Source organism: Pogonomyrmex barbatus, unplaced genomic scaffold (assembly GCF_055798465.1).
Source record: "Pogonomyrmex barbatus isolate J1 unplaced genomic scaffold, ASM5579846v1 scaffold1, whole genome shotgun sequence".
Taxonomy (NCBI): domain Eukaryota; kingdom Metazoa; phylum Arthropoda; class Insecta; order Hymenoptera; family Formicidae; genus Pogonomyrmex; species Pogonomyrmex barbatus.
In genome coordinates, this window is record NW_028297098.1 from 22470805 (window position 1) to 22485938 (window position 15134).

The 15134-nt window shown below is 29.3% G+C and overlaps 4 protein-coding genes and 1 non-coding gene across 13 annotated transcripts in view; 3 read left to right on the plus strand and 2 right to left on the minus strand.

Annotated features, from left to right (window-relative positions):
- The first annotated feature begins 344 nt into the window (after positions 1-344).
- Positions 345-1967, plus strand: LOC112552451 (uncharacterized). Its single transcript, XM_089076166.1, has 4 exons — positions 345-580; positions 813-1065; positions 1289-1455; positions 1619-1967. The coding sequence occupies exons 1-4, from the start codon at positions 345-347 to the stop codon at positions 1965-1967; spliced, it is 1005 nt and encodes a 334-aa protein (XP_088932292.1).
- Positions 1968-2814: 847 nt separating this feature from the next.
- On the plus strand, positions 2815-5466 carry LOC105424692 (non-homologous end-joining factor 1). 3 transcript variants are annotated; one of them, XM_011635054.3, is made up of 5 exons: positions 2815-3164; positions 3590-3679; positions 3959-4289; positions 4373-4550; positions 4614-5466. In XM_011635054.3, exons 2-5 carry the CDS (start codon positions 3638-3640, stop codon positions 4840-4842), a joined length of 780 nt encoding a protein of 259 aa, XP_011633356.2. In that variant the 5' UTR covers positions 2815-3164; positions 3590-3637; the 3' UTR covers positions 4843-5466. The 3 variants fall into 3 exon arrangements, with proteins under 3 accessions (XP_011633356.2, XP_011633354.2, XP_088933614.1); XM_011635052.3 differs by lacking the exon at positions 2815-3164 and having other exon boundaries at positions 3379-3679; XM_089077488.1 differs by lacking the exon at positions 2815-3164 and having other exon boundaries at positions 3525-3679; positions 4137-4289.
- Positions 5467-6136: 670 nt separating this feature from the next.
- On the minus strand, positions 6137-6208 carry TRNAP-AGG (transfer RNA proline (anticodon AGG)). Its single transcript has one exon. It is a non-coding gene; the product is annotated as a tRNA-Pro (tRNA).
- A 37-nt stretch (positions 6209-6245) lies between these two features.
- On the plus strand, positions 6246-8897 carry LOC105431958 (leucine-rich melanocyte differentiation-associated protein). The gene is made up of 4 exons (XM_089077509.1): positions 6246-6410; positions 7336-7563; positions 7798-8185; positions 8346-8897. The coding sequence occupies exons 1-4, from the start codon at positions 6342-6344 to the stop codon at positions 8423-8425; spliced, it is 765 nt and encodes a 254-aa protein (XP_088933635.1). The 5' UTR covers positions 6246-6341; the 3' UTR covers positions 8426-8897.
- Positions 8898-9030: 133 nt separating this feature from the next.
- LOC105431957 (uncharacterized) overlaps positions 9031-15134 on the minus strand; it is a 52675-nt gene continuing 46571 nt past the window's right edge. For 3 of the 7 annotated variants that reach the window (XM_089077432.1, XM_089077437.1, XM_089077418.1), the window contains exons 13-18: positions 14871-15058; positions 14457-14559; positions 14205-14366; positions 13188-13420; positions 12765-12976; positions 9031-12481 (exon numbers count right to left, since the gene is read on the minus strand). In XM_089077432.1, the coding sequence (XP_088933558.1) occupies positions 12327-12481; positions 12765-12976; positions 13188-13420; positions 14205-14366; positions 14457-14559; positions 14871-15058 (1053 nt within the window). In that variant the 3' untranslated portion in view covers positions 9031-12326. Of the gene's footprint in view, positions 12482-12764; positions 12977-13187; positions 13421-14204; positions 14367-14456; positions 14560-14870; positions 15059-15134 lie in introns of those variants that run through there. The other 4 variants (XM_089077424.1, XM_089077443.1, XR_016139387.1 and 1 more) reach the window with 4 other exon arrangements.

The following is a 15134-nucleotide window of genomic DNA, read 5'->3' on the forward strand; positions in this document are numbered from 1 at the left end:
ATATGGTACATGCTTGTGTTTCTCTGGGATGGGCCGTAGGAAGTTTCGAATCTCGGTAATTACATACAATTGACGAATCTGTTAATCAGTCGTTTAATTAACGAATTTGTTAATAAGCAATTGTCTTCATATGATGCGTATGCTACATTTGTTTTCACGCTAAATTCGTAGGTAATTATAATCAGCACGAAATATAATGTCACATACATATGTATCTATGTACTATGCATATGAATGCGTTATCGCGACATGCAGCTCGCAATTCCGTCCAGCTAATTAGCAACTTGTCTCCCGAGGTGTGCGCAATTAGCGCCTCCCCGGAAGCGGGCGATGCGCCCGGTATTATGTCGGCGAGGAGAAAATACTCGGCGATTTCCGGCTCGGAGGACTTCAAGAACGCTTTCCTTTCGCGACAAGATAAGAATCCAATTGCTCGATATGCTTCAACGGTACTACTCGATTCGATAAATGTCACGAAGGATTATGTACCTGATGAATTCGCAGTAGTCCAGGACGATACTATACGAAAATCGAGCAATATCGAAAATGAAGTAGATTATTGCGGATTTTCGTACTACAGGTGCTAAGCTTTTAATTAATTGCAAAAATAAAAATACATAAAATATAAAAACAGCGATAAAATGTATGTTTATTGATTCTAATTAATTAAAAAAATTTTAATTCAGAATTTTACTTTTGATTTTTACTATTGATTAATTTATATTGATTTATTTTATGTTACTTTTTATTTTATTTTATTTTATGAAAATTTGTAATTAAAGAGAAAATATAATAAAAGATTGACGTTACAGAACTAATAAATCTGGTGGCTTTCAAGATGCTGTTTTGGTCAAGGATGTAGGAATAACCTGCAATTTTTTAAATGAAAATGCGATTGAACCTGACATATCGATTTCGGGCGTTGAAAGCTATCTCGTCAGACAACTTAAACTCGAATATAATGAATTGTCAAGTATCACAAGAAAACTAAATGCTTATACCAAAGATATTTTATGTAACTTAGCATCGAAATGCAGAAGAAGAGAACAAGTCCGTGAAAACTTGGTAGAAAATTTAATTTGAGTCAATTTTTTAAACAAATTTAGAACACACACACACACACACACACACACATATATATTTATTTATTTATTTATTTATTTCGCAAAATATATATTAAATATATTCTTATATATATTTACTAATCTTAAGAATTTGCTGGCGACATAGTTGATAATTAAAATCAAAACTGGTTGCTGCAACTTTCTCCAAGACACTTTTATTATAGCACGTAGCCTCGAAGCATGTAATGGCATCGCAACGTACAGACGAAGCAGGAAATCCTAGCTTGAAATTAAGATTTCGCAATGATATAAAGAAGAAATGTGGATCACTTGATGTTGATTTAAATAGCATTAAGAAGGAAATTGTTAAAGAAAAAAAACATGGTAATATGTATCACTATAATAAAGTCGTTCAATATATTTTCGATCTATTTCATAAATAAAAACAAGGATAAGAATATTATTAATTAACAATAATGACAAAATATTATTTATTTTAATACAGAAGATTTTTAACTTTAAATAAAAACATCATATTTCTTTGCAGAGGATAGTAATATGGGAAAGCGGATGGATTTTGATAAAGCTTTCGCGAAAGTTTTTCTCGAACTCTCATCGAAATGCAGTGGCGTGTTGCTTCGTAATTATCTAATGACGAAGAGAGAGAAAGTATTTAGTAATACATCGAATGCGTGTTTACATAAACCTGAACATTTCTCGCCGTCTAATAGATTGTGCAAAAATTGTAGAACCGATAAATCTCGTAAATTTTTCTATACGAACGAATACAATCCTCTCGTGTTCACCAATTGGCGAGAAGTATCCAAACGAAGAAATTACAAATCCAAAAGTGCATTTACTAACACTTCCGGAAAATCGCGACACACTGTCAGTCACATTTGACACGTGGAAAAAAAAAACAGTTCAGAAGTGCATTTGATTAATTATATATCTTTTGCTAAATTATTTATTTTTATATATTTATTATTTTTTGTATTTTTGATTATCAATTTATATTCAGTTAAAATACATATTATATTTTTAACAAAATATTGTCGATTTATGTTCAGTCAAAATACATATCATATTTTTAGCAAAATATATTTCTACGAGAGAATGTGTCTTCACTATTAATCGTCGAAAATCTATTATTTAGTTCAATTGCTAAATTGTCGATTTAACAATTGAGCTGAATAATAGATTTTATTTAAAAAATGATGAAAATTCTATTTTAAAAACATTTTTAATATTTGTTATTTTTGGACGTTTTGATTTGGATTTAAAATCTCACAAAGCTTAAGCTATCTCTTCATTTAAGAATCGCTGTTCGAGATATCGATCATAGTGCAAGGATTGGTCTTTTAAAAATTTAACATATATATAAATTTGCACTGTCTACAAATGTATTATGAGTCATTTTATAACAAAAGCGAGATTACAAGAAAAGGCAATGGACTTGAATAATTACAATATGACCATTGTACTATCATTATTAGTTATTTCATTTCGATGTATCGATTAAAGCGCAATATGCAAGCGCAGTAATCATTTCAATCGATATATCGAAGTGAGACGTTATGGACAACATAGAGTATCGTTTCATAAGTATCAAGTTCTGGACAACACTAAAGGCCTCTTTTACTAATCTTTCGGTTAAGTTAACCTGCAAGAGTGCCAATTGTAATTTAATGCTCAGAAAGTAGTGTGTGTTCTTTAATTTAATATTCTTTTCGTGTTGTAAGTATCTTGGTAGGTAGATGAAATTGTAAGTAATATCCGATAATTAATGTAAATAAAAATTATTAAGCAATCATTCGCTTAAATAAAAATTTTAACAGTTATCTAACAATAAACAGTTTAGTTCTCAGTTGTTGGCAATCGTGATAGTCGAATTAACCGTCGGTTAGCTTAACCGAAGATTGGTGAAAGAGGCCCTAATAGAAATGACTTTAAAGCTTTAATAGTAAATAATAAAAAACATAGTATGTGATAAAAAAATTCATGTATAAATTGTATAATAAAATATACACATTTTAAAGACAATTTGTTGAAAATATATTAATGGATTAAATAAAACGAATCTACACAGGCATTTGAAATGTAATATAAAGCGCTGTCATATAACGTTTATATCAAATAGCAATATTGCGTCATTCTATCTTTGTTGTTCATTAGATATAAATCAAAGATAGAATAATGCGATAACTTTTAGCGCGCTCTCCAGATGCAACTTTTGTTATTTCACGCTTCTAACGCTTCTAACGCGCGTTCTAGTATTATTATATTTCAGTGTGTATAGATTATATCATAACCTATACTGTGTGCAATATATATATATATATATATATATATATATATATATATAAAAACTATTTTAAATTTTTATATCGAATTCGTTTTTTATCATTGCGATATCGAGAATCGCATCGTGTCATCAAAATATGATTTCAAATCGCTACGGAGAGGACAGGGTTTGGAAAAATCTTCAAATAAATGACAAAAGTCATATAATTTGCTTCACGAAGGTAGCTGAATCATGGAAAGTTCTTTTAACGGATCTAATAGAAATTTGGATGGAGACTCTAACCGATGAAACGATGTTTCACAAATGTCAGGTACTTGAATTGTCTCAACTGAAAAGATATTATCGAATTCGTTATTTCATATATAGATATAAATTAAAAATTGCAATTGGATTCTTAGGTTTTATTATCTCACCATATATTCACAATTGGTTTTTATTCCTCGATAAATGCAAGTCAAAAGCCAAATGTATCTTGGAATTTGTTATCTTGGAATTTGTTAGAAAGAGTGTATATATGTATGTGTGTGTCTGTGTGTGAAAGAGTATTTTGCAATTTCAATAAGGAAATTACTTTATACACAATTTCTAGAGTTTAAATCCTCTTTTAAATCTCGATGCCTTTGACTGGAAGCAATTGATACTGGATATGTTAAACAATATTCCTCAATATGTGCACACAAATGTCCTAGAAATCAATATGTATCGAATAGAATTGCGGAAAGATAAGGAATTCGTAAAGTTGAAATTCTCGTTGGATCTCCTTAAAGGAACGCCACAACAGTTTTGGGAAAACGTGACTATGCCTTTTTGCTTATCTTCGATGGAATTGATTCGTCAGCATAAAATTCTGCTAGATTTGGTGAAACAAAAAGATGAAGAGATTGCAGAATATAAAGCGGAAGGCGCGAAGTTGATTAGGAGTATGCGTTTCTCGCATATAGTGTGCTATATATTATTATATTTTTAAATAGAATTAAGATAGAATTATTATTTATATTCTCAGAATATATCGCTACAAAGCCATTTAGCGAAGAGTTATTTCACATTGATGCTGTCGGATTGATTGCAACTGACTTCGTAAAAACTTTTCAATCTGTGCTCCATTTTTATAATGAACTAAATTTGCCAAATATGAAATATACAAAAACAGAGTCTGAAGTGTCTTCGACGAATAGTGTAAGGTACGATGCAATACTTGATAAAGCACATACAAAATACTTATTGCGTTTATTTATTCATTTTAGTGACGATGTTTCGAACATTGATGAGAATGCTCTTCCTGATTCATCTAGGAATGAATTTAAACAAAAGCTAAGACAAAATGAATCAGATAAGAATGAGCAAGTACATTCAAAAGTTAAGAAATGTGAAGAAAATCCGTCTTCCAGCAAAATTTTGGATATAAATAGCATGTCTCATACGATATATAAATTGAAGAAGAATAAAAAAACTTTAAGTGATTTTATAAAATAGTGAAATATTATATTACTAATTAATAAGTTAACATTTTAATACAATTAGATTTTATTTATATTATTGTGATGTATGTAATGTTGGGTAGTAATTAATTAGTTGAGTATTTAATAATAAAGTTAAAAGTTAATAACTTTTAACTTAACTTAGTTAATTTCAATTAAGTTAACTATTAATGTATTAACATTAACTTTTTTAACATTTTTTAACATTTAACTTTTTTTTAAGTTAACATGTTTTTATTTATAAAATATTTCTTTCTGTCAAATTTTAAACAATTAGAAAAAACTCAATGATCATATTGGAAATGATATCTTGCATTTCCATTAAGTTTCAAACAGAAAGAGAAAAAGGAAAAATTATTTGAAAATGTTTTGTTAATTAAAATTTTATTTAAGTGCAATATAGATATTTTTTATAATTATTAATATATTATTGTATAATTAATATATATCTAATCACTTCTTTTCTATATATAATAATCATGTATATTTGTATTTTTTGTATAATTCCTTCTATGTAATTCTTTAACTATTTTATTTATTATTATAACTAAAAAAAACACATTTCTATGTAAAAAAAATCTAACAAAAGATAATATATTTCTTTGGTATTTTATATAAATTTATTTTACAAATAAAATATTAAATAATATTAAATTTATTCAATAATATTATAATTAGTTTTCGTTTAAAGTAGTTTAAATTTAAAAAATTATATTTTAATATAAATAATGTTTTTCAAAACATTAATTTTAAATTTAATTTAAATTAATTTAATGTTAATGCAACTTTATTTAAATTAGTTTTTTGTTCGTGCAACTTTTAATATAACTAAATTAATTGTATAAGCCATTAAATTTAATTTAATCTAATTTAATTTAATTTAATCTAATCTAATAGAAAAAAATTAATTTATCCAACCTTGGATATGTATTACCTAAACTGAAAACATTATATATAAATATGTTTAAAGTTTAAGTTTTAAAGTCCAAAGAGAACGAGATTAGATGAAAAGGAAATAGGATGTAATTAATGTCAGATTTTTATATACTTTTATATACTATTTGAAAACAAAAAATAAGAGTACTTTTCTATATTTTTAGTAGCCTATTGGAACAATTTAGTAATCTATTGAAACAATATACCATTTTTAGTTTAATAATATAAAAAAAATGTAATATGTTTTCTACCATTTTTAATTTAATAATATAAAAAAAATGTAATATGTTTTCTTATATGTTAGACATGGTGTAAATTTTTAAAGTAATAAAGAAAAAAAATATAAAAAAAAAGGGCTCGTCCGGGATTTGAACCCGGGACCTCTCGCACCCTAAGCGAGAATCATACCCCTAGACCAACGAGCCATCTTGTACATGGGATTATAGGTACAGAATATCAAATATTAATATTATACTAATAATGATACAGTATACACACATACGTATAAAACGTTATCTATGTTATTAACTGCCTGATAATTTTCTCTGTGCGTGGCATATGTTCAACATGGCGGACTACAGTCAGCAAGACTTCAACAGGAGTGCGTTAACTCTCGATAGCGGACGGGTAATCTTAATCGTTTTACAATTTTAATTGTGCGCAATAGCATTTAATCGATATGCGCGTCACGATGCATGTCTGCATGTGTTGATAACACCGCCGGTCTTCATTTTTTTACCTGCACTTTTTTACACTTTTTGTTGTTGCGAAGTGGAGATAGAACGCGGCCAGATTTGGAAAAAAAGAGAAGAAAAAAGTTTGTACAAAGTACAAATAAAATGAATGAATCTTATTATGTTTACTGAAAGAGTAGATAACTTCTTCTTTTTTATACATGCTCTATATATATATATATATATATAAAATAAAAATAAGATATATATTATTCATATATATTATTAAATTAAGCTCATATATATATTAATAATATAATAATTTAATAATATATATGAGATTTTTGTTTCTTATTTTTTATACATATTTTATACTCTATATATATATATATATATATATATATATATATATATATATGAGATTTCTTATATAAAGAGAATGTTAATGTAAATTGCGCATTTCTTTTTGCTTGCAAATGCCTTGATCTAAAATTGTTTTTCTTTAAATAAATATTTAACCAAAATATATTATTAATTGTAGCATTTTTATTTTTAATATTAAATATCATTATAAAAGTCAAGTCTTAATCAAAATAAATATTTTTAAAAATTTTTGAGTATTATATTAGAAAGAGATAAGATTTTATAATTAAATTTCAAAAGACATTCAAAAGACATAAATTTAACAAATGTTATGAAAAATATTAAAAAAAAACGAATTAAGAATTTATTTTGTGAAAGCATGTTATTGATTTTCTAAAATAATTCTAATTTTTATATTTCTTGGATATTTTTATTGTTACTATTTATTACTATTATTATTATTACTACTATTTACTATTATTATTGTTACTTTTTTTATACTGTTGATAATTTAGGCATGGTACACTGGGCAAAAAGCTGAAAAGATTCCCAACGGATTAGTGGGGGTTGTTGGTCATGATTGCCACAGTTTAGATCTTTCCTACAACGAACTGACCACTATTTCCGGAGTAAAAGATTTTGAGCAGCTTCAAGAATTAATCTTGGACAATAACAAACTTGGCGATCTCAAAACATTACCGCACATGCCAACTTTGACTACTTTGAGTTTGAACAATAATAAGGTTTACTATAATTAAAGAAGAAATAATATATTTTTTTATGAGAATTATGACATTTTTTATGAGAATTATGACATTTAACAAGGAATTCGTGACAATTTATGCAGAAGATAGAGATTTTTTTTTAATATTGTTATTAAAAACTTTTTGCAAACTTTTTAACGTTTAAAAAATGTTTTTTTAAATTTATAATAATTTTGTATTGTCTATGAAGTTAATAATAAGCTTTCTTCTTAGATATTCAATATCGACAAAGCTCTTGATAGGATACAAGAATGTTGTCCTAACGTGGAATACGTAAGTCTTCTGGGCAATCCCGGTTGTCCCGATCAATTGACCAATCCGACGTCTACCGATGAAGACGATTACGAACGTTATAGACTATATGCTATCCATATTTTACCATCGAGTCTCCGGTTCCTGGATTCTCGAAGGGTCACTCAACAGGAGAGATTGAATGCTAAGACTCGCGGCAGATACTCCAAGACAATTAAACTCGTTCCAGAGTTAATTCGCAAGTTCGTATCCAATTCGACGAATGCCAATAATGAATTTGATGATATATATTTTAACATCCATTACACGCCCTTGCCAAGCTCGTTACGTAATCCTCAAGATCATAAAGGTGCGTAGTTAAATCAAATAATGAAATAAATTGGTAGTTAAATCTTGAAATATTTTTGATTATATTGTAACTCTAAAAATTTTCATTTTTTTAAAATTATTAATTTTGTAAATTTGTATAGTTGTAAATACATGAATTAACAGCAATAGATTTTTTCCAGGTGCTTATGGTAAGTGCAAATATCGATATTCCGGCAAGAACTCGGAGGGCAATAGATTCATCTCGAACAACGATCTTTAATCAATGATTGCATGGATATTTCTAAAATGTGGCCTTAAAATATTAAAGTAAACGATTTTTCTAGTCAAATAATAATGTATTGATATTGATGAAAACTTACATAATAAGCAACAAGATATTTTTTTCATAGATCATAACAAAACATTAATAAATATCGCATAGTTAGTAAGTATTATTGACATTAATCATAAAGATATATTTGTAATTTACATTACTTATATTTTGATATCAGTGACCATCGAATTTTAATATAGGTTATGAGATTTATTTTAAAAAAACTATATTTATATAAATAATACAAATTTTACGTAAATAAATTTAAATGTTTATATGTTGAATTAAAACAATAACGCAAAAAATTATTTAAGACATGTTTCTTAAGAAGAAAAATTAAAAGTATAAGATTGTGTAAAATGGAATGGCTTAATTAATTATATAGTTGTATAACATCAAATAAAACAATTTTATAATTTTTCGTGTTCGTACATTTTCTTTATGTTTTTTAGATAATATTCAATATATATCAATTCGTGCAATTCTCAATAAGTATCTGATTTACGAGTTTATGAGTGATTATGTTTCTATAATAAATAAATCAAGAGGAATTTACGAGTAAACGTATAAAACTTTTTTATTTATCATGTACACCGACGAGCGACATATAAATAAATGTCTAATTCTCTAAGTTTTAACATTACATTTCATAACATTAAGTGCTAACTAACTGGACTAACATACGTAGAGTAACTTGAAGGTTCTAACGGGATAAAAAACGCAATGGGTTATCGTAATAAAATCTTCGACATTCTATTGGTCCGTAAATGCGCACGACGTATAATTATCGCCACGACACTAAATTCATTATTTCAGAGATATCGAAATCTTAATTATAACTATTGTATATCTCAGAATTTATGTTAGTTAATTTAAGATATACATATGACCCTTCAAAAGATAATTGAATTAAAAAGAAAATTCTCATAAAAGTTTTATTTACTGAATTTACTAATTCAATAAATATGCTTCTTCTAGGAGAGTTTGGCGTTTCTTGTTGTTTTCTACATGTTACCTTTACCTATTATTATTTTTATTTAATTTATATCTCTTAGGGTATGTACGTGACAAATCAAATCAGTTAATTTTGTTTTAAGAAATATATACAAATTGGAATTCCTTAACTTAAATATACTTTTTCCTTTAATAGTGCATTAAGAAGAAAATTTGAGAATTTTTAAATAAATTTCTAATTTTGCGCGAAGTTCAATTACATTTGAAAGAATGGATTGTCTTCTAAATGCAATTTTTAATTCATTTATCTTCAGCAGGGAGTTAACGCATATCGTACAAATCTCTACGTAATGTTAAAGGCAGTTTCACAGTTCCCTTTCATTAACCCTGTTTTTAAGAAGGGAGACAGAGAGTCTAGAGCTAATTACACGCAACGACTTACGATGTTATACTCACAAATGATCGAAGGTATAATAAATCAGTTAAGTACGAGTACGTCAGTTCGAATCTTCGATTTATCCTGAAACCCTCGAGAAACGTCGATATTAATAACACGGTCTAGCGATGCATCCGGCGTCAAATGTGTGACTGCATGTACATATCGAATATTATATTTATTTAATATAGATATCGATTCAGAGTCAAACATTTAACGCTAAATGAACGACATAAAGACGAGTCGCCGCTGCAATACGCATCGCAAGTACGAGTCTTTTACAATCGTTCTGAAATTCACGGAGGAAAAAGCTTCTATAATTTTGGAAGATAATTATGAATGACGAGTTTCCTTCAGATTTTCAGTGACGATAAATTCGACGCTTACATGTGTACACGTATACATATAAATATAACATCTACAAAAATGCATTCTCGTTTAAGTTGTGTGTCGATCGAGGAAGCGGTCATATTTAAATCCCTTAAATACACCGTTCCTTTACTCGTTCGTTCGCTCGTTTTTATTGTACACACTGGAAGCATCTTTCTCTCCAAGAAAGGAAAGTGTCCACAACGTTGTTCAAAATGTTCCAAACGCTGAGTTTTTCATCACGCCTCGTCCAGTTCGTTTGATAAACAGCGAAGAGAGAAGCGAATGAACGAAGGAAGCGTGTCTACTTTTATAAAAAAAAATCTGAGTTCTTCATCGCGTATGAATTATTGGAAATTCTAAAATACGATCATTTTAAAATATTTCTTATTTTTTCTAGAGAAGAGCCATCGTGTGTTAGATGATGCCTTATATTAATCAAATGTTAAAATTGATAAAATCTCAAAATATAAAAATATAGTGCAGCCCCTTCATTCATTTGCTTCTTGCAACTTCTTGTATTAAATGTAATACTATTATAATCTTACATGTTTTTAGTGATTATTGACTAACAGCACGCCTTTATAAAGTCTAAAAATTTAAAACTATTTTTGTGCCGTATCAGATTATTTTCGGGCATGTTTGGTGAGGTAGAATTTCGCGATATACGAAATATTTTGCGTGATTCAACGTTTGGAACTCGGCGAGAGCTTATTTGCTGTTTCTTCGCTATCCGCAAAAAGCACACACGTACATGCGTATATGCGAATGCTGATAATTATTTTGCCACCCATTTTGGACGGACGCACTTTTGCTCTTTATCCCATTTCAGATGTTTTAAGAACCTAACAATATTTTTGTCAAGAATGTCGTCGCTGCTTTACAATATTGCACGAATTTTAATAACTTGCACAACTTATGTATTCATCTAAGGCCTAATAATCGCAAGGAACGCGACAAGAAAGAAATGCGAAACCCAAAGATGCGTTTAAAAAAAAAAAATTAAATGTATTTTGCTATAGACTTGATGTGCTAATCCAGAAGAAAACATAAAGAATACAAGAATACAATTCCTAGAATTACAAAAATGAAAGAAATAGTATTTTCTAAAAGCATAATACGCATTGCAGAAGTATAATGCATTGCAGTGAAATAGATTATAATTTTATCACGAAAAATATAAAGAAAATTTATTGCAACATGATTTGTTACAATTTTTAATATTTGGCACGTCAATTATTTTAATATTATATTATTATGAATCTTGGCTTTGCAAAAAATATATAAAAAAAGAAAATAAATGGAGAACAACAGAAAATCTAATAAGAAAAATAATTTACTTTCTCTCTTTCTAATAAACAGAAATATTTAAAAATAATACTTTGAATAATATTTTTTGATTAGGATATGAATTTTTCATTTTTGTAGATATTGGTCTTATCTTCCAAATTATAAATTTCTATTATTATTAAACAAATAAAAAATATGTGTATGAAAATAACTAAATTTTCTAATTTTCCTAATTTTCATTAAATTATTATTATATTTTTGAGACAATCAAAGCCGACTAGCTAAAATAAAAATAAAGAATCTTTGATTAAAAGAAACCATAGAAATAAAGCTCTTGTACAACGCGTTTGTTAGAAATTATTTTTTAAATTCTATATAGAAAATTTTCAAGAAGTAGAAATTCTAAAACACAATTTGTACAGAAATTAATAACATAGACAACATAGAAATAAGAATGAACAGGGAACCCAAGATAATTTAATACAATTGTTATACAGGATATGAAGGTCGGAATCGATAGTGACGTATTTGATCAGTTTCAAGCTAAAAAATAGACGATTTTTACGGCTGACCGAAAGCAGGAAATTTTTGTCTATGCCTATTCAGATCAAACGATTTACGTCGCTTCCGAAGGCACTGATTCCTTTTGCTCACGAATATTTAAGAATATGTCCGTCGTAAGCGCGACACTTTTAGAGCTATATACAAGCGACTTGGACTACATCAGCGTTTCCAAACCATTCCTCTCTCGGAAATGATAACTAGAAAGAGTATGCGACATTATCGCGTTTCCCGCTCTTAAGAACCATTGTTCTTCCCATGATTGTGCAAGTTCGGCCTTAATGTTACTGCGCCCTCGACCCAAAAATTTGGTCTCTCGAGCATATTCTGCCAAAGAGACAATTCACGACCGGTTGCGTCCATCCAATCCACCGGTTTCCCGTAATGTTTTCCTAAAATGGAAATTCGCATTTGTATTATTGTCAAAAAAACATAAGAAAATATCATCGTCAAACTTTTAGAATATAGCAAGTTAAATTGGAAGAAGCACAATATTTTTTTATTAATTAAATTCTCTTCAACTAAATTTTGACAGAATATTAGTACAGTCATTAGTATGACAAGGTAGTTATATCTCACTTGTAATAAAAAATTGTATTAATAAATTCAATTTAATGAATAAAAGAAATAAATAATCATGTTATACAATTTAGAGTAATGATTTTATATACGTACCGGTGCCGAGATTAAATCGAACGCCGCCAAGGAATTCGTTGCTAGCGATTCGATCATGATCCCAAACTGTTAATTCTAATCCGCGTTCTGCCAATTCCTGTAAACTAACATCCTTGTAGATAAACGTGTGACCCCAAACCGGCGAGCCGCCAGATCTGCGAACGACACCGGTCTTCTGTTTACCGGATCGGCCTTTGTCAGGGAGTAAATAACTGAAATAGATTAGCAGATGATAAGAATTTTAGTTAAACATCAAGACAGTTAAACAAAAAGCAATAAAACAATTTTCATCAATTTTAGTCAATAACAATTAAATATATATATATATATTTTTCCTAATTTAAAAATAAAAATTTCTATTTTTATAAATTTTATTTGTTTTTATGTCAATAGAAATATTTGTATAAAATAGAGGGAGTATACCTTTTACAGAAGGGATCGCAAGTGCCCGAGTTTTTGCTACGCGTCTGCAGGTTTCTGGCCTCCTTGACGAGAACATGGAGCGCACCGCGGCTCCAGTTCTTTTTCGCTTTAGAACTGCCACGTTCTGCGCCATTTTCCCGATCACGTTCTTGCTGTGCCGGATCCGGCGGAACAAATTTCAGGCCGACGATTACTTCGCCCTTGTATGCGACTGGATCATCGAACGGCTCCGTCTGTGAATTATTATCACGTGAGACAATCCGCACATTCCTTTTTGAAGTTATGTAAATAATGAAGTTATATAAATAAGCTTCAAAGAATTTGAAGATTAGGATCTAAAATTTCGTTCTTGAAACTAATTCTCTAAATTTGTATTGTCGAAAGGAAGATTCTAAATATCTATCAAACTTTAAAATGGGCGAAAGATGCGAAATTTGAAATGAAATTAATATAAATTCTATTTAATATATAAATTCTAAAAGGATGAATAAATATTCTTTAATATAAATTCTTTATTTAATTTGCTAACTTATTTTTAAATATTTCATAATATACGATGGAAAAATATATTAATCTTGATATCTCGACTTGGTTCATAGTTAAAAGAATTGAAACAAATTAATACCTTATGATACTATGTTTACGGTACATACTTATTTAAGATAGAAAAACATATTTTGCATTCACATGCGCTCATATCGGAACACATTGAAAGCATTTTAATTAAGCAACTTTGAAGTTGCAACCTATGTTTCTATCCTAGACAAACAAAATTTTTTACTGAATACACAGTGACGCAATTTGCTAAATGCACAATGACGCAATCCATCGGATGCATAATAACATTCAAGAGATTTGCTTCACTCGGAAGTGATCAATGACTAGACTTCTAACTTTAAAATTTTAAGATAACGCTTCTAAATTTTTCAACAGAAAGTCAACAGATGTCATCATTTTCGCTGATACATTTGAATATCATAGTTACAACCAATAATTACAACCGGCGGCGAAACTTACCCTCTCTTGAAGGGGATACCAATGGGGCGTCGGATCGTCAAATATCTTGTTTTCCAGGGGCATTCGCACCTCACCAAGGAAATCATTGCGGCCAAACATGTCCGAGTGCCAAACTGTCAGCCATAGTGTTCTCGTCTCCAGGCCACTCAGGCTCATATGGAACTAAAACCGCGCGATGACGAAACATCGAATCACTAATTGTCATGCAAACGAGCAGCGGACATCCGTGCCAGCTCACAATGAACACCTTACCTTTAGCGTTTCGTTGAATTCTGGATTTAACGTGTGCTTCTTCACTTTTGTCTTTCTTTTACCGCTCTTCGATTTATCCGGCAGCAAATATACTTTGACGTATCTAAGATAAGGAAAAAGGAATATATGAAATTATAAAAACTCAGATTGCATATTTAATTTCAGTGTCTCTTATAAACAAAAATAAAGATTTTTTTATATCGGAAAATATAATAAGTTGAAAATAGAATTAAATTAAATGCTTTAAGAGAATGCGTTCAAAGGATAACAAACTTTATCTTACTTAACTTTTTGTTTTACTACTGCGCTTTACATACATTAAATATAAAAATTGAAGTACATTGAAGAACACGCATATATATATATATATATACACACATATATAATATAATAGTCGTAAATGGGCATACTTACGGATCCGACCGTTTGCGCTTTACATCCACGGGCGCGAGATTTTTGCACCTGGTTACATGCACTTCGAACGTCAGATTCTTGTAATCGTATTGCAAGGCGAATTCTACCTCACCTGTGACGACCACGGATCGACAGCAACGTCCCTCGCCCGCGCCGCTGTATACCGACGCCATCGAGTCCGAGCGTGCCTGGAATCGCGAGAATTAGGATCGTGAGGATTTTAGAACGGCGACCTCAGCGTCGTAAAGTTCGCTTCGTTCTCTG